Genomic DNA, 24,257 nt, shown 5'->3' on the forward strand with positions numbered 1-24,257 from the left:
GGAATGAGGTCATCTGGAATAAGGTTGCCTAGTTCCCCATGGATTGAGACTGTTGAGGCCAAAATCAAGGTAGCCAAGCAGAGAGGCCTGGGCTGTGCACTGGAGCCACTTAAAGGCCGAGCATTTTGACAAACAACGGCTCTTTTCCTCTTTGATCATCAGGCTGGAAGGAGACTCACTTCTTGTCTTGGATCTTCTGCGAATCTTTGAATGACGTATTTCAGCTCCCTTCAAAGGGCAAAAAGATAAAACAAAAGCAGAGAGAGAGAGAGAAATGACTGAGTATGGGTCAGCTCCAACATTTATACAGCTGTCTCCTTTCATTTTGGTTACACTTAAGAGTGATTGATGACCCCCTTCTCTGGAGAGGCTATAGGGACATAGGGGAGAAAACATTTCTGAGGAAGGAATTGCGAAAGTTTCAAAGGGATGACCAAAGAGCGGGTTTATAGGTCAGGGAAGAGCTTTGGGAGTGCCTCAAACATTCAAGCATTGCAAAGTCACCCCCCTCCCCCAGCTGTTCTGCCAGACCTCCGGATCTTCCCATCTCCAGCGTCAACTCTTCCTAAGGCCAGGCAAGATATACTTCTTTCCTTAAAGCCAGCATAGACATTCACACTACTCACACAGGATAGTTCTGTTTGGGCATGCAGGTACAAGGCTAAATGTCTGAATGCTACCTCCTCCCGTGAGGTAAAAAACTAGGCCAGAACTTTCTCTCTCTCTCTCTTGTTCTCTGATCTGTTACTTTTCCAACAGATGGAGCTATTTAAGCTCAGAGGACCATTCACACATGCCATTTTCCCTCCCAGTCTTCACAAGCATGGTGTCATTCTGAACATGCGGATGACCCTCCATTTCTGTGTGAATTTTGGGTGGATTTAGAATAACTCCTGGCCACTTGTGGTCTCCAAGGCCCCAGGAATCCCGACTTTAAATTATTTGAGAAGATTTAACAACAGGTTTTACTTTTAGGATGACAGATGCATTTAAAGCCTAGCAGGAATTACCCCAATAACTGCCATGGCCCACCTTCTATCAAGACCTTCTGCTTCACCGGGCTTTCCCACAGGGCAACACTTTCCTTCAGAAGCCCCCTAGTTGCTGTCAATTACACCAAACTGGTAATTGACATGCCAATGTACCATTATATCGATACACCAAGTACTGATTTTTTTTAAAGGCTTCAAAAAGTGCCTCTATGACAGGGGGAGAAAATGACTACCACAATGGCAGGGCAAATGGGTACTGTGTGGGGTTGCCAGCCTCCAGGTGGCGGCTGGAGATCTCCTGGAATTAAAACTGATCTCCAGGTGACAGAGATTAGTTCCCCAGGAGAAAATGGTGGCTTTGGAGGCTGGACTATATGGCATTATACCATTCTGAGGTCCCCTCCCCTCCCCAAACCCCACCCACTCCAGGCTCCACCCCCAAAATCTCCAGGAACTTCCCAACCTGGACCTGGCAACCCTAGTACTGTGTGAATAGGAACAGGAAAATCCACAATTCTCTACCCACATGGCTGCCAGTCCAGCTTTGTTGTGATCTTTCCCAAAACATTGCAGTGAAGCAGGTTTGGGAAAGATCAATGAAAAATCGAGAGAAACCCAAGTGGAGCGCAAAAAACCCACAATGCTGAGGTGAAGTGGGGGGGAAACCCTTGAAAGCTACCGACCCAGAGCAAACAGGCACTGTCTGTAAGAAATCAAAATCATTTGATTCCTACAGTTCTGATTCTATTGGACACTGAGAAAAGGAGAGTATCACGGTACCGTACCCAACCAACAAAGAAACTAAGCCGTGATAAACTTACTAGAAAAATATTTAGTATTCCAGTTAAAGGTTTGTTTAACACTTTTCAAGGGGTCTCGAATATAGAAATACCATCAATATGGTTACATAGAGAAGGCAGAACATCTTATAAAAATTCAAAGTCACTTTAACAATGGCAAATACAAAGTGCCATGTGCAAAAGTAAACATCACAAATTTCCTATATAGATAACAAAGTGCTGTGCCTGAAACTGACAACAATATTGTCTAATAAGTAACCATAATACTGTACAAAATCAGTCTAATTATTGACGGTGCAGATAAATACAATGATTCAAATCTTCTGTATAATGATCCAAGGTAACAATTTTGAGTAACGATAACTCTGAATAATAACTGATTCTATAGGAAGCTTTCACAACCTCAGAACTGAGGAGGAGAAAGAACACCGACAGTGAAATGCTTTCATCGTAAGACCTGTTTCTTCATTAGGCCACTAAAATACTTTCAGTAATCATACAATCACAAACAAGTAAACACTTACTTTGTGAACTTCTCGTGTGCAAGAGCCCTGAAATGAAAGACACAAAGGCATTAGCTTTTTTCCGGTCCCCCTTTGTCTTCAAACAATTCTTTCCCAAAATAACAATGAGTATATAGATTCTGTAAACGTTCAGAACAAAAAGCATTGTATGAATCAGATTATATGAAAAGAGTAAAAAAATCCCACATGGTTTATTTACTATAAAGAAAGAGAGAGAGAAGGGGGAGTGCAGAATCATTTTCCAGTGAGTCAAATGAACAGACAAACAAAAAGATGAAAGAAAGAAATCAATTGAAGGGAACTCCCAACACTATCACTCTTTGTACAGAGAGAGAGAATGCTTTCTCTTAAATGTTTTTAGTGGGAAAATGTACTTTTAATCACAAAGGCGGTTATCAAAACTGAGTGTCCACTTGCCAGACATTGAGGCTGTTTCTCAATATTATGTACTGGCTTAAAACTGCACGTATTGGCTTTTAGCTGTTCGTCGGTGGGTTTTTAACTAGTTGGACAGCTCCCCAGGGTTTTGTCTTTGCAGCGTTTGCTGTTTTGTTAGCTGCCTTGAGTTAGCAGAGAGATAAGATGGAGGTACAAATATTTTAAATAAATAAAAAGCTGCCTTTGGGAAGGAATGAACTCTTCTCAATGAAATATCTACATGTACTGCCAATACAGGAATATTGAATGGGGTCCAGGTCTACCTTACATGTTTCTGGAGCCTGAATTATATTTGGGGGGAGGCTTTCCCACCCCCTCCCACTGCCTGCTTTTCAAAGCTGCAATCCTACACACAGTAGCCCAGGAAGAAGAAAGATACAGGCAGAGATGCAGCTGATGGAATGCCCTGGCAATGCTGGAATGTTGTTTGGGTGCTTCGGGGTGATAGAAAACGAGCATTCCTGGGCAGCTGAGAGAGTTGAGTCTACCTTACAAATGCAGATAGGTAATATCAGGTCAGAACTCTGAGGTTTGAGAATGGACTTCCCCTACCTCAGATGGCAGGTGGTGGATTCCAGTTTTGAATATTCCTTCCCGTAAAAAAAAAAATGCATGCAAGAAGAAAACTAGCACACTGCAGGAAGAAACAGTCTAGGCTTTCTCTTTCCTTGTTCTGCTGGTTTTCTACAGGGAGTTTTTTTAACATAGCGGAGGATCCTGAAATGGGATCTTCCACCTGCACTGTGAGGTGGTAGAGTCCAAGCAAGTATAAGGCAATTTTACAAGTTCATATAATGCCAAAGTAGCAACGGCTGGTTGGACAGGACCAGTGAATATCTGCACTATCTGTATGTTTTTGGGCAATAAAATTTCTCCTACCAAAGATGCTGGTTTCCTCCGGAAAACTGAACACATTGAATAATTGGTGTAGCTCTAGCTGAGGTATACTCTATGCTGTGCCAAGATGACAAAATAATATTCCTTAATTTAAGGCATATTCCATTTCCTAGAGGGTATTGCCTTATCAAGAGTTGGCATATAAATTTGCCATTTTCATACAAAATGGATTTTCACTTGGGTGGGTTTGCATCTAACCACAGCTGTAGAAGAAATTTATCATGTTATCAAGAGTGGGCTGTCCAAAGCAGGTCCATGTGACAGATGGAGGCTTGTGAAACAAGGGCTGGAACTGATACGGCTGGGTCATTCTGCGCTAAAAAAATTTAAGACCTTATTGCCAGCAAATGAACGAAAGCTGAAATTAATCTATGGGGAAATTTCTTTCAGCGACAGAAATTGCACACTTGTAAACAGGATTTTTTGGCTCCATCCAAATCCCAGGTGTGTTCATTAATTGCACTACAATTAAGGTACGGTCACATCTAATTCACACTGCACATTAGTACAACCATTAGCGGTCATTCTCGCAGAGGGCATTGCATCATGGTATCGATTTCAAATCTGCCCTGGGGGCCTTTTGCTAGAACAACTCACTCAGGTAAAACCATGCAGGGTGCAGCTCTGCCTCTCCAGCCTTCTTGAAGCTCACGCAGTGGTGAAGCTAGACCTTGCAAGGCACCAAGGGATGTGATAAGCTGACAAATTGGACAATTACAGACTGTAATGTTCACCCTCTGAGATCTGCATTTCATAAACATCGGCGTCATTAATGGGTTTCACAGGGAGGCTATCAACATCTCTTCTGCGGTATCCAAATAGTGCTTATGGAACAAAGCAAGTTTTTGTTATTTCAGTGATGCGCCTTTGCACTGATATACATGCCGGCACAATCACTCGTTCTGTTATGGTATCCTACAAGATAACTAACCCTGTTGACTACTTTCTTTCCTGGGAAGCAATCTCAGACCACTGGGCTAACAATGGTCTGAGATCCATCTCCCTACCTACCCTCTTCACCATGCACAGTAAGTAAGAGACGAAAGGGTGCATTCTGCAGTTAGGATGAAAAAAGAGCTAAGTAGGAAAGAGATCATCCTTCTAGAAGCGCTCTGAGTGCTGCCTTTGAACCAGTAAATCAAACAAAGGTCTTTGGTGAGTCGTGACCCTCCCATGTTATCTCTGTCATTGGTTACTGACGAAGTGCTCCCCAGAGCCAGAGGAGGGGGCAGCAGTGGCCAGGAAGGGGAGGCAAGAGCAGCAAGCTACAGGGCCAAAAGGAGGAGTCAGACTACAGGGCTTTGACCAGGATTGGCTGGTACATCTGACAGTTCACATTTGGAGGCGGGTTCAGGCTACATGTGAAGAATGCTCTCTGAGCTCTACTTATTTATTAAAATATTTATATCCCGCCTTCCCTTATGGCTCACGGCGGTTTCTCCAGCAGCTGAGAATTAATCCTGCCAATACAACCACATATCAGGTCCAGTTTCTTGGGTACACTGGAGTGACACAGAATGTTAAGAACATAACCGGAAAATTCAGTGACTGACGCGGCAGAGCAGCTACGAGAATAAGCAGAGATCCCAAGAGGCTGCCAGTTCGAATCTCGGCTTGGCCATAAACTTGCTAGATGCTTAAGGCTAGCTATTCTTTCGGTGTTTCAGACTCCCATGAGCAATGCTGAAGAAATTAATATTGGGCTACCTTACAAGACTGTGGTAAGGATGAAGAGTGATGAAATACATGACACATTTCCAACACTTAAAGCATTATACAAACTGCGATGACATTTGGACATGAAAATTTCATTTATTAGCCACCTCAAACAGGACTCGGGAGAGACCGATTAAAAATGCCTTAAACAAAGTAACAAATAAATAGATCAACTCCTTAAAGATTACAATAAACGTTTTTATTAAGCAGCATCCATAGGGAATGAGGGATGCTGGATAAACAAATGTGACCTTCCTGGTGCCTTCCGCTCTCTCCACGGTGACCTGCTCAGTGCTGCTGCTGCTTGCCAGCAGGCGTGGCCCAGCCACGGCACCAAGCCAGCTCCGCCCACTTGGCACTCTTGCCTGCTCAGTGCCAGCAGGCTGGGTGTTGTGGCCAGTCCCAAGATGGCGGCCACCATGCCTGGGTCCTGGAGCCTGTTCTACAACTGCATGCTCGGCACTACTGCTGCTGGCTGGTGGGCTCAGCCTGGTCCCGGGCACACTGGTTATCCCAGTTTTCTGGTTAACAGAAGCTTTTGCTGCATATGAAAGCATTTCTCATTAACCTGCACACTAGTTACATCAGCTTAGGTAACTAGATCATTTTGTTCAGAGAGTGAATACAAATATGATTAAAAACACCCTCCGCTCATATTAAAGTGGTCTTTTGTACACAGCCCTAAAGCTGTAGGATTAAGAAAATACAATAGGCACCGTGGTCCAGACATTATGAATTAATATCTAAAATTCTACTCAAGGACAGTCTGAATTGCATGAATTAAAGTGCCAAATGCACCTCTGAAAAATTAACTTGAAGTGGGACCTTAATGACACGTTCTGGATTTTATCGATCACTAGAGGATTGATCCTAAGCGCACTACCTCCCAAGCCAGCCTTATTTGTGGGCTAGTTGCCATGAAGAATAATAGGTGGTCCCAGATGGGTAAGATTATGCCCATCAAAAGACACACACGCCCTGTTCAATGGGACCCGGTGGGTATAGCTGCACCCGCATGGAATGTATGTGGAGGGCTGCTTGCTAGGATGGGGTAATTGTTTGGAAACACAATCCACTAAAATCAATGGCACTTTCTAAACACATTTTGGAGTGTGGTGTTATGTCCCAAGCAAATACAGCCCCTTAAGAAGGGGCTTTCTGTCTCGATGTTTCTGCAAAACCTTCACTGAAAATTCTCTTCCCATAACTGGGAAAAGCCCTTGCATGTTGATGCTGCAGCTTTAAACTGTCTTTAGAACTCTAAGATTAGACTGAGATTTAATGAAAAAAACCCTCTTTTTAAATAGAAAGAGCCCAAGAAACATCTTATAGTCACAAACTTACTCTTTGGGGAACGGGATGGGTTGAAGCAAACTAGCAAGAGCAGGTCTCCAGTCATCGTAGTTTGATCTAAAATGCAAAATAAAATAAAATAAAATAAAATAAAATAAAATAAAATATGCAATTAGTTTATGTATATGGTGCAGAATTCATAGGTTGCTTCTCTACTGTTAAAATTTGCCAGACTCAGACAATCCATTACATATGGTGGATGTAAGAGCATGAAAAGGGAGGGAAAGCAGTATGGAATAGCTGAATCTCATCAGTTCTTGGAAGCTAAGCAGGGTCTGTCCCAGTCAGTACTTGGACGGGAGACCACCGAGGAAGACTGGGGTTGCTCTGTAGAGGAAAGCAATGGCAAACCACCTCTGCTTCTCACTCGCCTTGAAAGCCCCATGATAATGTCATTGTAAGTTATTTGCAACTTAGAATCATAGAATTGGAAGGAACCTTTAGGCTCATCTAGTTCAACCGCCTGCACAGTGCAGGAAATTCAGTTACCTTCCCCGCCACACACACCCAGTGGCCCTTATTGCATGCCCAGACTTGACAGTACACAACAACTTAAGAGCAATAAGTGGCACCTTAACCAGCAAGAAACTCCATTGCTGGTTGCAGGTTTTGGGGACCCTGGGTACAGACTACCAAGGACCCCCCCATGCTCACTACCAGATCCCCCTTCTTGCCCACCCCCACCTGCATGCTGCTACCTGCCTGTGCATCCTACCCCCATCCACTCACAAGCTCCCCCACTGCCTACAGGCCCAGCTGTATACACCACCTGCACGTCCTTTCCCCGATGGTCTTGGGTGGTGGGTGCAGCTGGGAGTGCTGCTGCTGTGACCATCAAGAGCACCACAGCTGTGGGCTCCACCCACATACTCTTCCCCAGCAGTGCTAGCATAGGCAGCTGGGACCATGACGTGGCTCTCACAAGTGGGCAGGCAGACGTGCATGAGTGTGGAACCAGAGGAGATGCATGGGTGGGGAGTCAGCATTAGTGAGCCCCACCAGAAGCCCTGGGTCCCGACAGCTGCCCCACCCCAGCGTATGCTGATGCCAGCCCCATCCTCCTTCCCACCGCAGACCACTGATCTCCATGACAATGCTTCTCTTTTGGAACAGGGGGCCTTAAGGAATGACATGGGGGGGGGGGTGAGTTGAACAGTGGAAAGGAGGAAATCAATGGAAATTCTTGATTTGCTCTGGGTCCAGCCCAACATTTGTTTACGTCTCCGTGCTGACTTAAAAGAAAGAAATTAAACAAAACCCTAGACCAGAATGGAACCAGCAAAAGGAGCCATCAAGAAATCAAACTGTTGTAATATTGTAGCTCTGGCTTAAAATTGAGCCAACATCAGCTCGTTGCCTCTACAACTCAGTCTCTGAATTCCAAACAAACAGAAGAGAAACCATCACAGCATACAGTATACTGCAGATTTATATATATTTTTAAACTTTCTAAAAAGCATTGCTATGTCACTTTTTCACCCAACTCAAGGCTCCGCAAATCGGTCAACATTAAAACTTTTCAAACATTAAAGCAACTTTTGAAATACAAATGTATCTATAAAACATTTAAAATAATTAAATTAAATAGATGAAATACTAATAAGTTTGTCAGGCAGGCCAGTAGTCTAATTCCTGTGTGCAACTTATAACTTGGATCACACAACTAATGTCAACTAACAAAAACAAAGAAGCTACTGAGGCTGAATGATATTCTTCTGAAAGTTCTTAAAAGAACTCAGATATAAATGGGCCTTTAACTCAGCATTTTTTTTGAACCGATAGACTTCAAGTGTAACACCATTTTTTCCCCTCCAGGATCCAGGAAATTACAGACCCTGTCACTTAAACTTCTGCCTCTGGTCTGAATAATGGGCGGAAGTCGTCATTATTAAAGCCAGAATTGCTTCACACTTAGATGAACACGCATTTTCTGAGGAAGAATTTACATGGCTTCCACAGAATAAAGTCTTTGAGGGCCCCAACAAATATGCAGGTGGATGAAGACCCTCACCTAATACTCTTAAGCAAACCTTGATTTTATGTGAGAAGAAGACATATCCTCTGAAGGACCAGCTAGTGTACTAGATTTCAGACTTCCTACTTTCAGGAATCTCTTTTTTATTTTTTATTTTACTTCACATATACTCTGCCTGTCTCCTCAGTAGGGACCAGTGTTTTCCTCTACATTTGAGCCTAACAACCGTGAGAGACAGGTGAGGCTGTGTGAAGATCCCCCTGCAACCTTCCATGGCAGGGTAAGGATTTGAACGTGGGTCTCCCAGATTCTAGTCTGACACTCTTAACTACCACACAATGCTGGCTCTCTTTTTTCTCTTGAACATCACTTTTAGGGATATGCAACTGGGGAAAAAACGGTATGTTTTGGATTCCGAAAGGGCAAAAATATCAGTATTCAGTGTTACCATTTTGGGATTTCATTTTTTCCCGAGATTCTGGAATTATTTGGGTTCAAGAGAATTGGACTAAGGGTCCAATTTTAAAGGCCCCTGAAAAAAGATAACCTAAGGCTTCTACTTCGAGGAGTGTGGACTGAGAGAAAAAATGGCCCTGGAAAAGGGCCTGCCCATACAGAGGAGAGAGGAAAGAAGAAGGACCCAGCCAGATCCATAGCTCTGCTGGGTCCTGCTCCTGGCTCACACTGGCTGGTAATGGCCTTCCCCAGGCTGAGTAAGATTGGCACCAGCCAGGAGCCAACTTCCCTGGGCTGGCCAAGATGCCTCCTTTCCCCCTCCTCCAATTGCCTGGGAAACCTGTTAAAGGGGGGGGGGGGAGAGAAACAGTCCTGGGATCCTTAAAATGCCAGCCCCAAGTATTTCCGGAAATATACACGACTCAGATACCAGTATTCCCAAGAATCCTGAATACTGCTCCAGATATGAGAATATGTTTGGACCAGATCTATCCAAGCGCACATTCCTAATCACTTTGACTGAAAATATCTGTATACTAATCTCAAAAATGAAAGCAGATTGCAGAGGGTTCTGGGACACGTTTTAGTTTATTTTCCACTTTTGGAGGGTGCCAGCCAGGGCTCATTACTGTTCTACATGAACTGAGAGACTGCCACAGATTGCACCCAATACTCATGCTAGGCTGTTCATTGATGGGAAAGACCTTTGGCAACCTTAGTAACCTTAGCATTTGGCCAAGGCCAGTAACCTGTCCAGGAACTCCGCACAAGCTTCTGAAGAGACCCAGCCACTTCAGAACATAGTTTGCAAAAACAGCCATCAGAGAATACGGGGAAAACATGTGGCTCGAGTTTCAATACTTCAGAAACTAAACACAGCTTTCCATTTACACGTGAAACATCAATCAACCGCTAGAAGTGGTCCAATCAAGTTTGGTCTCTCCCCCTCCCCTCGCCACAACTAGTTGATTACGGCTGATAATCAGGGTCTTCTTAAAATCCCCAAGCATGCAAAACATTAATAGCAGCTGCACGTCTTTCGCGGTGCAGTCCCTATCTGTAGAGTTCACAGAATGCTCATGGCAGGCAGGGCACCATGGCTGCTAAACAGGCAAAGGGTATCACAGCTGCCACACACCGCCACCAGCCCCCATGGCAGATGAAGCCCTGAAGTATGTCAGCCTGCCACACTGGGTGACTGCAACAAATTAAATAAGCCCTTATATAAATTCCATTATTTTGCTTTGGACCAATGTCCTCATTGGTCTGTAGACACAAGAGGGACCTTTCCCCCCTTTCCCAAGTGTCATCTTTCGCTCAAGCAAAAAAGCTGCCCTTGGAGGTCACGTACAGCCAAAATAATCCCAAAACATATTAGCAGCCATGGGCAACCCTGATAAACATGACATCAGAGAATGCACTGGGGGGTATTCAGACTATGGGGCTGACCTAGCAGAGAATGCAGAGAAGGCAGGGCCAAGCTGGGGCGGGGACTAGTCAAACTGCAACCCTCCCCCCTAGATTTCTGACTGCTTCTCTCCAGTCCTAAGCAGAGTTACACCCTTTGAAGGCCATTGAAGTCAACGGGCTTAGAAGGGAGTAAAATGCTGCTTAGGATTGCACTGTTAGTGGCTTCGTTATGATTTTTTGTGCCACGCGTATTGATTTGCACACGGACTCAACAGCAGTGCCAGAAGCACAACTCACTAATGCACGTGGAGAACTAGTGGCCACTTCTTTCCAGGAAAGTTCATGGTGGGCTGTTGGGAGCCAGGAACAAAAAGAGCCAAGGTCCCAGCAGCCCCACCAGTGCTGCAAGAGTCGCTCAGCTCATGCCCTTTGAACAGCATCAAGGACCCATGTCTGCTCACCAGCTGGAAGTAACACATGAGCAGCCCAACGTCAGTGCTGGTCTGGGCTGAGTGGTGCTTGCACCACTGGCTCACGGCACTGCAGGGACTGCTCAGCTTGGGTTGAGACTGGGCCATTTCAAGCTTCCCAGTATGCCCTTGAAGAACCCAGTGTGGTTTTGGAGGAATAGGAAAGGTTACACGTTTAAGTACAGTTTCAGGTGGGTAGCCATGTTGGTCTGCTGTAGAAGAGCAAGATTTGAGTCCAGTAGCACCTTAAAGACCAACAAGGTTTCCAGGGTATGAGCTTTTGAGAGTCAAAGCTCCATTCAGAAGGGAGCTTTGACTCTCTCAAGAGCGAATGTGCCTGGAAATCTGGTTAGTCTTTAAGGTGCTACTGGACTCAAATCTTGCATTTAAATATAAAGTTGAGAAACTCCTCTCCCCTCTGGCAAGAAATCCACCCCCTTCCGGTTACAAGGGCTTTGGGCATGATGTGGAACCAAGAAGGGCACAGCTGGGGCCTGAATCCAGCCTCCAAAGCTGTTCTATCTGCCTCCCCTTTTGTTCCCACCATATTCTAACCAAGAGTATGAAAAAATGTTTGTCCATATATGTATTTTTTAAGCCCAAGGTGTGTGGGGGGAGAATGGTCTCAAGTCATAACTGAGAGAAGAAGCCCATAGTTTAATGTGATGCTTCCCTTTGGCTGCAGAAAAAGCACAAGGCCTATGTTTGAAAGTTGTAGAGACCCTCTAAAAACATTAACAGAGTCCTTTGCGTTGCCAATTCATCTCCTTCATTCGACATGGTCATTGATATCCATCATCTGCACAAGCTGTTATCTTAAATTTGGTAATATACCAAATTGTGACAAGGGCCTTACGTTTCCCTCCATGCTTCATTATCAGATCTTTGCTACCAGCAGATTTTCTGAGGAAGGGAATTTACTGAGTATTTTCCTCCAATGGTAAAGAATGCAAAATCTTATAGTATCTTTTAAAAACAAACACAGCTGAAGTTATCAATCCTGTAAGCGGCACATGGAAATCTTCCACGCACACAGGGGGCACAAGGAAGATATTAACCTCTCCTCTTTTCTCCCCAAAGAGGCCCAAAGCTATGTATACCCAACAGTCTCCCCCAACTTCATTTTTATCTTCATAACAACAACTTTGTGAGGAAGGTTACCTTAGGCTTAGAGAGAGAGAGTCTGACTGGCCCCCAGTCATCAAGTAAGCTTCTAACAAACACCACACCAGCATTCGCTCTGAAAGCACAACCATGCAGTAGTGTGCAATAAAGACCTCTGAGGTCAGTGGAGATAAAATAATGACACTAATCAACAACCGTGTTAACTGAAAGGTTAACTTTGCCTCCCCTTATCACTGATCTTTTAGGAGATCAAATCAGCACCCATAGTAAAAACGCCTTTTGACTTCTGTCTTGCAAACATAACCCAGAGAATCTCTTAAGCCCTGCCAAATGGGAAAGTTACTCTGTTTCTTCTCTACCATGTAAATTGTCTTGAGTTTGTCCTTTCCAGCCCAGGATCAAGAAAGGGCAGCTGAATTCAAGGCACTAAAGCCTCGTGTGCTAAATATCTGCATGCCAAGCTGTGGTTAAAGGCTCAGGAGTACAGCTCAGGAGTAAAGTTGGCAACTGTGGGCCAAGCTACAAGTGACGAATGACACTTGAACGGCAAGTGGATTGAGTGGAGAGCAAGTGAACAGGGAGAAATACACTTGCCGTTCAAGTGTCATTCGTCACTTGTAGCTTGGCCCTGAATTTCCACTTCGGAATGACTTCAATAAATGCACTGGGAAATAAGGGTCCTCTTACTGCGTTTTCATTGACTTTAATGGACTACCCAATGAAAAGGCATGGTCCAAGGTTCAATTCTCTTTGCCTTGTATGTAGGCAAAATGTAAACCCAACTGCTTGTGGTCCTGTACTCAGATTACTTCTGAGTAAGTTGAAATGACACACTTCCCAACCATGCTGCATGCTGGCAAGGTGTAATGAGTGAGTGGTGTAGACAGACGCAACAGAGATTCCCATTCAAATCTAGGAATCTAGAAGGTGATTATATTATCAGATATGAAATTCTTCAATGCATTCATAATTGCAGTCACAGTACATTTACCTCTAGTGACTGCCTCCAGAAAAGGGCTGTACGGGGGAACATATCACACAGTCCAAAGGACTGTTTGACAAATGCAGACTCCAAATCCTCCATTCCTGACAGCCACGTTCCCCATTAGGAAAATCAATACATGATCGGCACAGGGAACTGATAGACTTGTTCTGAATTAGCTTATATCACTCACCCTCGCTCACACAAACACAGCTTGCAATCTTAAGAACCCTCTCCTGGGAGTAAGCCTCACTGAATAAAATGGGCCTTACTTTTGAACAGGCTTATTCGTGATTGCTCCCAGAGACAGTGGCTGATTCCGCACATGTTGGATAATGCGCTTTCAATGCACTTTTTCAATTGTTTGAGGTGGATTTTTTGTCCCGCACACGAAAAAAATCCATTCCAAATGATCTACAAAGAGGATTGGAAGTGCATTATCCAACGTGTGCGGAATCACTGTGTGACACCTAACCTCTGCACCCAAGAACTCACGATGTATCCATGCCCCGTTCTCATACTTAAGGGGAGCCATTTCACATTTTCTTTTTGTGCAAGCCCTCCAGGAGCCAGAACACAGCTAAAAGCCCTCACAGTAGAGAATTCTCAATTGGAAGAAGCGGGAGGATGACTGGCAGGCAAGGAGCAGCCTAGAGCCACAGGCAGCGGACCCCCCCCCCCCGGTCTTGTAAAATAAGCTTGCGGGTCAGAAGGCAAACAAAGATGGCCCTTTTTCAGCAGCTGGATGCTATTTCTGGAGTCCCACCACCAGGGCCAGATGCCTGTTTCATACATCAGATGCAATTGTCAGCATGAGATTTATTACTCTGCTATTTGCACATCTTTGCTGGATGCCTGCAGATGTTGGGAGAGGACAAGCCAGACGGAAATTCCGCCCCCCCCCCTTTCCTTAGGCAGAGGCGAAGAAATAGCAACACTCACAGCATCTTGAGTATCTCCACGTAACAACCGAGGACACGATCCGCCTGTGGGCTGAGCTCGATGCTCATGGTACTGCAGGTGGGACTGACCATCAAGCAATCTATCAGGTTGGGCTCACTGTCATTGCCAACGTTGGCTGTCATCTTCTGGTTGGCTGTGTTGTTGCGCTCGACTTCCACATGGATCTCGTTGGATGTGACAATGACGGACTTGAGGCGAGACTCCGTCAAGGTAGCCTCTTGGGACACCAGGTCGGGGCTCGTGTGGAGTAGCCGGAGGGGCAAGTTTGGCTTGCGGTCACAGGGCTGCTGGCAGCCATTCCGAATTTCCTTCAGACTCGGCGAGTTGTCCCGGCTGGTTTTTAAGAAGGATAGCATAAATAATTTTGCTAGCCAGACATAACAGAAAGAGTGGGGAAGGAGGCCAGGTTGTGAAGTTTTACTGCGTTGCAGGGGCTGGGGTATTATCTCTGTTCTTGGGCCTGTTACAATCATATTGTCCTATTTATACAAGGAAAACAAACATATCCAGAAAGAATTTGCACGACAGGCTCCCTTTCATGAAAGACTGCAAATTCTGCAGTAATGAGGATGAATAAAGCTAAAGCTGTACAGCGATGCGCTGACTGTGATGCAATATCATAGAATCATAGAGTTGGAAGGGGCCATACAGACCATCTAGTCCAACCCCCTGCCCAGTGCAGGATCAGCCTAAAGCATCTCTGACAAGTATTTATCCAGCCTCTTCTTGAAAACTGCCAGTGAAGGGGAGCTCATCACCTCCCTGGGCAGCTGATTCCACTTTTGAACTACTCTGACTGTGAAAAAGTTTTTCCTAATAGCCAGCCGGTACCTTTGTGCATGTAATTTAAGCCCATTGCTTCGGGTCCTACCCTCTGCTGCCAAATGCAACAGCTCCTTGCCCTCCTCCAAATGACAGCCTTTCAAATATTTAGAGAGAGCAATCATGTCCCCCCTCAACCTCCTCTTCTCCAAACTAAACATTCCCAAGGCCCTCAGCCTTTCCTCGTAGGGCTCAGTCTCCAGACCCCTGATCATCCTCGTCGCTCTCCTCTGCACCCTCTTGATTTTGTCCACATCATTTTTGAAGTGAGGCCTCTAGTACGCGGCTGGCAATGGTTAACAAACTATTTTTGCTGAAGGAACAGAAGATGGAGGACCAGGGCATCTTCACCTAACTGCCTGCCAAGCTCCCCAGACTCTGTCCCCTATACACATTCTTCTTTCTGGGCTGGTAATGATAGGGGTGGGAAAAGGGATACCGTACATGCATGAGTATTTGGCCTGGGGGCTTCAGTTGTTTATTCCTACAGTAAACCATCCCGAGCTCAGTGCTAAAGTTCATGTATCAGAGGACAAAAATACATGCAAGTGAACGTCGCACACATTTAAAAGGTCACATTCCCCCCATAATATATAGAAGCAGAGTCTCAGCCCTTTTCAAATCGCCTGGGGATTTTTTCAGGGGAAACCAAAGCCATTTAAATGTGCAGTTCCCGCCATGTATATTTGGTTCTTGGGTATCCAAAGTCCCAGCACAACCAGGCACGAATCGATCACAAGCATCCATGCGATCTATTGCACTGTGAAGGGGGGGAGGCGTGTGATGTTCAGAGAACTGACCTGTTAATGAATTCTTCATAGCAAGAATAAATGGCTGCTAAGCAGACCGCAACGAGGTTTGGCAGGACCCTGGGATGCGGGCACTGCCCGGTAGGACCATGCATGCTGGAACGGAAACAAAATGGTAACAGTTTGAGAGTGCAAACAGAGCAAATATCATTGCCGGAAAAGAAAAAAAGAAGAAAAGGAAAACCCTCAGTATCTAGAGGATTCCAAATGCAGCACATAACTAGAGGGTGGTGAGAAGGCTGCAAAGAGGACGTACATTTCATGCATCTATGCAGAGGAAAGTGGTATATATGTTGCATAATAGTATTTTTTTAAAAAGTTAAATCTTAAATTGACCCCCCCCCCATCCTTGTTCTGTTCTAACTAGCTTTGTCTCATCCTTCTGAGATTTCTGGCTCTGCTTGTTCCTCACCAGCCTGGACCAGGCCTATCACCCTTGACGGCCTGTCTTTTGCTTCCTTGCTTCTAACGTACCTGGCCTGCCCTCAGTCTTAATGCCTGACAGATAACCCTATGAAGAAATCCCCCCCCCTCATTCACACATTACATTTTTTAGGTGGACGCCTAAAACAACAATAATGTATGATGTAGTCCTGTGTTGCAAGACATCCAACAGAGTTGCCAGCCAGTGGTTAAATTTACTGATCTAACCAGGAAAACCGCATTCCGGGCAAGCATCAAGAACTTGGGAATGAAAAAGAAAGGGCTTTGACTGCAGAGCTGGCTTAGCAAAGGATATTGCAATGGCTATGCATTTCACACTCTGCCCCCCTTCAGCTTCCAAGCATTATCTCCAGACTCTACCCAAGATGCAACCAGACTGGCCAATTCCTTCCCAGCTCGGCATCACGGCTCCCACACAAGAGGCCAGCATCCTTGAAATTAAAATTTGGCAACCGGAGGTGAAAGTAAGCCGGCACAGAGTACTGGTGAGAAAATGGCCAAAGTGGAACACCCCATCTTCTGCTTTGAGCCCCGCCGTAAATGACGCTACTGGTAAGAAATTCAACAGTGTCTAAGTAGAGTGGCTATCACATGGATGACCCAGGCTAGCCCAATCTTGGAAGCTAAACAAAGTCAGTCCTGTTTAGTGCTTGGATGAGAGACCACCAATGAAGTCCAGTGGTTGTTGTGGATTTTCCAGGCTGTATAGCCATGGTCTTGGCCCAGAAAATCCACAACAACCATCGTTCTCCGGCCGTGAAAGCCTTCGACAGTACATCGAACACCTCTACGGGGAGGAAACATTTCAACAGACCCGGAGATTGGAAACACTTCGGAACAAGAAAGCACATCTACTCTGTTCTTTAACCTTTCTCCTATGCTGCAGGGACACAAGAACCATTCCATCTGCCAAGACCACGGCTATACAGCCCGGAAAATCCACAACAACCATCGTTCTGCAGCAGTGAAAGCCTTCAATAATACAATGAAGTCCAGGGCCGCTAACATAAAGGCAGGCAATGGCAAACCCCCTCTGTTCATCTCTTGCCATGAAAACCCAGCAAGGGCTGCCATGTCAGCTGCAACTTGATGGAATTTCCACCACCGAGTAGAGTCACATCCTTCTTAGTCCAAGGAAATCAAGAGTCTGAGAAGGGTGTGATTTTGCTTAAGACGGCATTGCAGCAGAGACAACGATTGTAACTCAACAAGTACCGACCTGTGAATAAATTTCTTCACCACTTCCATGCCAGCGTTGAGCTCGTTCAAGGCCAGAATGTACTCCTGAGTGAAGAGCCGCAATCGAGGGCACTTTCCAAAATCCTGTCCATTAAAAGAGGAGAGAATTGATTAAAGGCTCAGAACACCAGCAAAACCTTCAGACCATGCAAGGAGGAAAAAAAATGCACCTGGACATATCTGAACCAGATTGGGCATATCTGAACAAGTGCAGTTCCTCTTGTTATCCCTCCCTCCTTCTGCAATGCCGTTCTAGTAATTAAAACAATACACTATCATTCAATTCTTTAGTCCAACAGCACATGTGGTCAAAACCATGTTTTGGACAATTTTTTCTATTTGTTCTCTTCCTTCATGTATGCTGTTCATTTTTAGGCATTTTTCTCTAGAACTGGAGGGGGGGTGCTAGATTTTATCCTCGTATATGTGTCCATTTAAATCCATTTAAGCAATGTTTTATTGATGTACTATGTTTTCATGATCTGTAATGATTAAATCTTCTTTTAAAACAGAAAAGCTACACAAATTAAAGGCCCACATAAATAAATACCCATGTATTATCTGTTAGTGTTTACAATCCACTCCCCATAAATGAAATTTTGATATTTTAAAAGCATGTATTGATATTAAGAATTTAAAAAAGTGGTTATACTATTGTTTTTTACCTCCTGACTGCTCTATGGTACACAACAATAAAATGTATAAATTTTGATAATAACTGAGATGACATTTTATAAATTTGATATGTTTCTGCTTTACAGTAATTATTGAGATATTACATCCATCAAACTGGTAATTGTGAGTATAAAGTACTGTAATCAGCTGTATCTGAATTTATAAATGCACTTATAATGATGTTGAAAAATTATTTTGTATATTTCATATTTGTATTTTACAGTGGTAACTGCTTTGAGAAAGGGGACTCCGGAACGGGAATTTTCTGCTGGCGACCTGTCAGCAGTTACGTTTATTACATTTATTGTATTGGAAATATTCAATTGCATTGCAATATGAAAAAAAAATTCTCTGTAATAATACATGTTAATTACCCAATATGAATGATATACTTGAGAGGTTGGATTGTTGAAATTATTTTCTACGTGTATGAAACAGTTTGGAATAATTATATGCTTTATTGAATAGTCTTTAGAGCCTTTTCATTGATTCTAAATAGCTAATACAGCACTTTTGCTGCATAGTAAGTCGGGCACGGTTATACATATATTGTTGTGGAGTTGTTCCGTGCCTCTCTCTGTTTGTATTTCTTGTTCTATGGTACAGGCATATTGCAAATCAACAAATATCGATTCCAGAACAGAAGGGTTCCAGAAGTTCTCTTTGAATGTGCATATTGCCCCCCTTCATCTTGGGTCTGGCCCGCACGCCAAGCATTTCAGCACACAGAGACTACCTTACACCAGTCTTGAAACTGCTTCTATTCATTCAGTTCCGAGATGAACTGCACATTTTCAGACAGCATCTAAGCACAACTTTTGGGGACTGCACTGGTCTGGGACATGGGCTGAGTGGGAAGCATTGGTGAGAACATCTTTAGAGGCAAAGACAGTAAGTGATGGAAACAGTTTGCTTGAAAAACTAGCTTCTCAATCCCTAAACAGTTTTCCTAGAAGTAAGTCTCTGAGTTTGACAGAATACATTCTAAAGCAACTGCAACTATAACGACAGCTTAAATGTTGTAGGTATTTCCAGGGGTCATTTCGTAGAAAAAGAGCTGGAGGGACTCATTAGCATAACTCATTAGCATATGCCACGCCCCTTGCCATCACCGGAAGTGTGTCATTAGTATAATTGATTTGCATATGCCACACCCCCTGACATCACCTATTCTGGAGGTTTTGGACCCAATCCTGGCCATTCAGGGCCGAAATTGGGCCCAAAATGGCATAAAGGGGCTGAAAATGGCTGAAAAGGGGCCCAAAATGGTCAGGATCAGGCCGCTGATGAGCGGGAGAGTGATCCACCACCCGTCAGAGGCCTGATCCGGGCCATTTCAGCCCCAATCCAGGCCAAAACTGGCCAAAACTGGCCAAGAGTCAGGTGGGTGGGGCCACCTGACATGTGACCTCTTTGGGGAACTGCCGGAACTGCGTTCCTGTGCGTTCCCCCTCGAAATGAGCCCTGGGTATTTCACACCAAATCACCGCATAGAAGACATCAGGGACCTAAAGGCTGATATTCTAAAAAATAACTTACTGATTGATTTTAGCAACTTTTCTGGGTGTTTTAAGACAAGAGACTATACAAATATAAGCCTTGAGAGGGAGGTATCCCAACTGCCGCAGTTCAGTTCTACAAAACATCCAGGCAACAACCCTTGCTTCTTTATGAAATTTCTCAGTCTGTTATCTTACAATTCCTATTTAAGCGCCTTTTGGTTCAACTGCACACAGAAGAAAACGAGATCAGAAAAGTAATCTCAATGTTTTGATTGATGGATGCCTCCACTTACAACAGCCATTAGAATAGCAACTATTTCTATGATATCACACTTGGCAGCAATCCAACCCCATCACAGCTGGCTCTGTTCACAGGCCGTTTCAAATAAAATTGTGATGGATCAAATGACTCCTCTTATGCTAAGCAAGATGGAAGCATCCTTCTTCTGACAGGGATGGAGGAAGACGCCTCATTTATTGGAAGCGAATCATCGTATCCAACCTCTGATTGCTGCAAACACATAATATCTGGCTTTTCATCGGATAACCTAACCATTTTATTCAAGTTTGTAACTAAAGAACAATCCTTTCTTCTAAGTATAATCTGTTTCCAATTTCCCAGTCCAAAACTGAATTATGGTTAACTAATTGGGAATATTCCAGTTGCTGTTCTCCCCCGCCCCCCTGGTTTTTTAGGGCAGTGTAATCTTTCATTCTTTTAAATGAATGAAAGGAATTATGCTTCACAACAGAGTCTTAACAAACACATTTCAGATTCTTGCAGCCGTGTGTGAAATCACGAAGAGCCGCACCAAAAATAGCCAGTGCTCTTGCAAGTTCTGGAATGAAACTAAACTGCACAGTGTGTTGTTTGTCTTGGGTTGTAACTAAAGATAAACTGGACATGTTTTCTATGCTTAGCTTTTACAGATGCAGGGAAAAATCAACATGTCTGCACAACTGTAAACTCATGAAGAATTTAAAGCACCAAATATAAAAATTAAATTGGAGTGGATTTGAGTATTTGACTGCTCCCCAGGGAATGGTTGACTAAATAGACTCTGGTATGTATTTAAAACAATACCTTAGATGTCTGCACTAGAGCCCCTCTCTTGCTGCTTGTTTCCCTTGTTATGCCCATGATTTATTATTTAGATAGTATTTTCAATGTACATGACACAGTACAGAGTAATGCGAACAAAAAAGTCACATAAAATCTAAATTATAACAGCGGAGGAAAATGAAAGAAGAGGCAAGCAAGCTTTAAAAAAATTAAACATAAGAAAATGAGTTCTTGATGGTGATGTCGTTTTTTCACAAAATCAGACCATGGGTCCATAAAGCTCAGTACTGCATATTCTGATCTGTGGCACTTTCCAAGATCTCAAGCAGAGAAAGTCCTTTCCTAACTATGGGCCAGAATACATGATACATGTGACACAAATCGGGTCATGGGCGTCCGACCTGACTTGTAGTTACAGGGATGATTGGGGGGACTTGCCTTTGAAGTGTTCCATTTTTCTGGCTCCAATAGGTTATCCAAGTGCTCTTAAGGTTGAGCTGAAAAGAGCAATGGAACACTTTGAAGGTGAATTCCAACAATCATACATGTGACTACAAGTCAGGCCCAGAACCCATGGCCTGACTCGTATCACATGTATTACGAATTTTGGCCCTAAGATCATTTTAACTGGAAGTGATAGAGTTGCCATGTGGGAGAGTGGGGGGTGGGGACATGCGGGGGTGTTATGAGTATGATGGCAGTAGCTCTAGGAATAACCAGAAACTCTATGGTTTTACCATAGTGTTTCTGGAAATTTGCAGCAGCAAGGGGCAAGGGGAGCTCAGGGCAGGGGATTGGCAGTCCTGAGAGATGCCAGGAATATGAAACTGGGACTTTCTGTACGCAAAGCAAATGCTTTGCCACTGAGCCACAGACATTCCTATACTATAACATATAAGACTACAATTCCATTGGAAGTGTGAACTTTAATCAAATTCTTCCAGGGGCGGTGGTGGGAGTGGGAGGTGGTATTCCTACACTGGTTTTTGCTCCTGTGCACATGTTAAGGAAACACCTCCCATGGTGGCCCAGATATTTCAAAATAACTGACACTGGAGGCGTACCCAGCAAGACCCTGCATGCCACCCATGTTAATATCAAGGAGTTGGTCAAAGCTGCAAAATACAACTGCTGTCTGGCTATGCTTCACAGTTTTCTTAGCCATTGAAAACATTCAAAGAACTTTGCAGTGCATTAGTTTTTTGTAATCCTTACAACAAACCTGTTAGGTCCAGTATTATCATCACCCTATTGCAGATGGGGACTCTCATGAGATCCAAATCAGGGACTTCCTTATCAAGAGCTCTTATTCTAAGAGTCTCTCTACACAAGACATCTTACACAGGGGCGCTCAAGTGACTTATTTTCTGTGTGCTTTTATATTCATTCATTCATTCATTCATTCATTCATTCATTCATTCATTCATTCATTCATTTATTTATTTATTTATTTATAGTCCGCCCTCCCCGTGGACGGGCTCAGGGCAGATTACAACATACAGATAAAAACACATTGATAAAACGGTACATTAAATAATGATAAAAGCCAGATTTAACAGCATAAAAACAAACTCTGCACTATGTTCTGACTCTGGACTATGTCCCAGGTTCACTTCACCCTTCCCTGCCAACTACAAGGGAAGTGAGGGGTGGGGACGTGAGTTGGTGCGAGCTTAGCCACCGTTCCTACATGGGGCAGATGAGTGTACTCTGTACACTAGTGTGCTCTGTCTCCCTAGCAGTGCATGCATATCCACAATGGGAGAACAAGTGTAGGATCTTTCACTTGAGCATCCCTGTGTAATGTGACTTGGGTAGAGAGACTCTAAGGTACCATAACTACATCAGCTCTCAGTGATCTTGGTTCACAAGCAGCTTTTAAAAATGTTTCCAAGGTTATTCTACAGCTTTTTGTTTAAAAAAAAACCCTGCCTCTCTGTGACATGCGCCTAAGGCAGCTTATACCAAATAAGAAGAACACAATTTACAACAAGGCAATCCAACGATCAGATTAAATTAACAACACCAAACACACCAGGTGAACAGAATCAACAGCAACAACAAACCATTTTCGGCTAAGAGGAAAGGCTGGGTATGGACATTTTCATAAACAAACAAACACCCAAGCAGGAAAAATAACCTGAGTTTTTCAATGCGCACTTGTCAACGATAACAGCATGGGAGCTAAGAGAACAGTTCCCAAAGAAGGTGTTCCAAAAAAGAGGGACTGCCACGGAAGGACTCTTGCTTTGTCTCCCATCCTCCTAACCGCTGAAGGTGCTCAGGACACATCTTCAGATGCTTCTCACCTTTCAAATCATCGTCTAGGCGATTTAGGAAAAGAACAATGCCAAAGAGCTCTCTCTATTAGACCTGCAAAGCATAACACTTGGACTCACCATGTTGTGTTTGAGGATTCTTTGCACAACCGGAGTAAAGACTTCTATGACCACCATGGACCGAGGCCGTTCTCTGCAATGCTGCATTCAGAAATCATAAAATGTTACAAAAAGCTTGGGAAGGCAAAGAGCTTGCAAAAAATGAAAAAGGGCCTCAAAAATGAATTTAACATGACATAGGTAAATGTGAGACCAGCAAGACTGGACAAAGGCCTTCCAAATAAATCCAGGGCCATTTCCACAAGGCTTACCTTGTTCCGAAATCATCCGAGAAGATGCTATCGCGCGAAATCACGCAAGAAGACGCTGTTATCGCATGAGAAGATGCAATAACAGCGTCTTCTCGTGAGATTTCGCGCGAGATTTCGCTGTTTTCTGGAACAAGGTAAGCTGTGTGGAAACGGCCCAGGTGTTTAAAAAAAATCAGACAAGTTGGAATATTATGCTTCCAATGTAATGTCAGGGACTGTCATGGTCAAAATCTACCAAAATTTATTATTTATTTACTTTATTTATAACCTGCTTTTCTTCAACCAATGGGGACCCACAGTGGCGTACATCATTCTCCTTTCCTTCATTTTATCCTCACAACAACCCTGTGAGGTAGGTTAGGCTAAGAAGGTGTGACTGGACAACGGTCACTACCCTGCACTTTCACCCTGGAACTGTTTTCACCCTGGCCATTATCCTACTGCTTGTTATGTTAAAGAGCTTTTCTTGGAATTATTTTTATTTAAGGTTATGATTATGTGCACATCTACTCATTCTGCAATTACCAAAATACACTAGTCAGGAAGGATCCAATCAAAAGTAAGCAGTTTTAAATCCTAATGATTTCAATGGCAATATTAACAGTGTGCATAAACTTTTGCTGTGGGAACCAATGGCATTCTAAAGTATTCAGCTTTGGGTAGACACAGCACCCCTTGTCTATAAAGAGTTTGTTTCTAGCATTATCCAATTAGCTTTGCAAACCCTCCCCTTCATTTTTATTCTGCCCTTCCTCCAAGGACTGACATACAAGTATGTATTAGGATAGGGGAAATTCAAGTTCAAATCCCTACTTTGCCATGCAACTTGCTGGGTGACTCCGGGTCAGTTTCTCTTTCCCAAACCTAACCTACCTCACAGGGTCATTGATAACATGAAAGAAGAAAGAAGAGAAAGAGCAAGATGAAAATGTTCTATACGGGAACACAGAGA

At 43.8% G+C, this 24,257-nt stretch overlaps 1 protein-coding gene across 5 annotated transcripts in view; it reads right to left on the reverse strand.

Annotated features, from left to right (window-relative positions):
- The window catches only part of CMIP (c-Maf inducing protein), a 216,633-nt gene that overhangs the window by 17,228 nt on the left and 175,148 nt on the right, over positions 1–24,257 (reverse strand). For all 5 annotated transcript variants that reach the window (XM_055000397.1, XM_055000400.1, XM_055000399.1 and 2 more), the window contains 7 exons: positions 23,055–23,135; positions 17,396–17,499; positions 15,724–15,828; positions 14,081–14,434; positions 6,712–6,777; positions 2,317–2,343; positions 180–228 (listed from right to left, as the gene is read on the reverse strand). In XM_055000397.1, coding sequence (XP_054856372.1) covers positions 180–228; positions 2,317–2,343; positions 6,712–6,777; positions 14,081–14,434; positions 15,724–15,828; positions 17,396–17,499; positions 23,055–23,135 — 786 coding nt within the window. The remainder of the gene's footprint in view (positions 1–179; positions 229–2,316; positions 2,344–6,711; positions 6,778–14,080; positions 14,435–15,723; positions 15,829–17,395; positions 17,500–23,054; positions 23,136–24,257) is intronic.

Source organism: Eublepharis macularius, chromosome 16 (assembly GCF_028583425.1).
Source record: "Eublepharis macularius isolate TG4126 chromosome 16, MPM_Emac_v1.0, whole genome shotgun sequence".
NCBI lineage: Eukaryota > Metazoa > Chordata > Lepidosauria > Squamata > Eublepharidae > Eublepharis > Eublepharis macularius.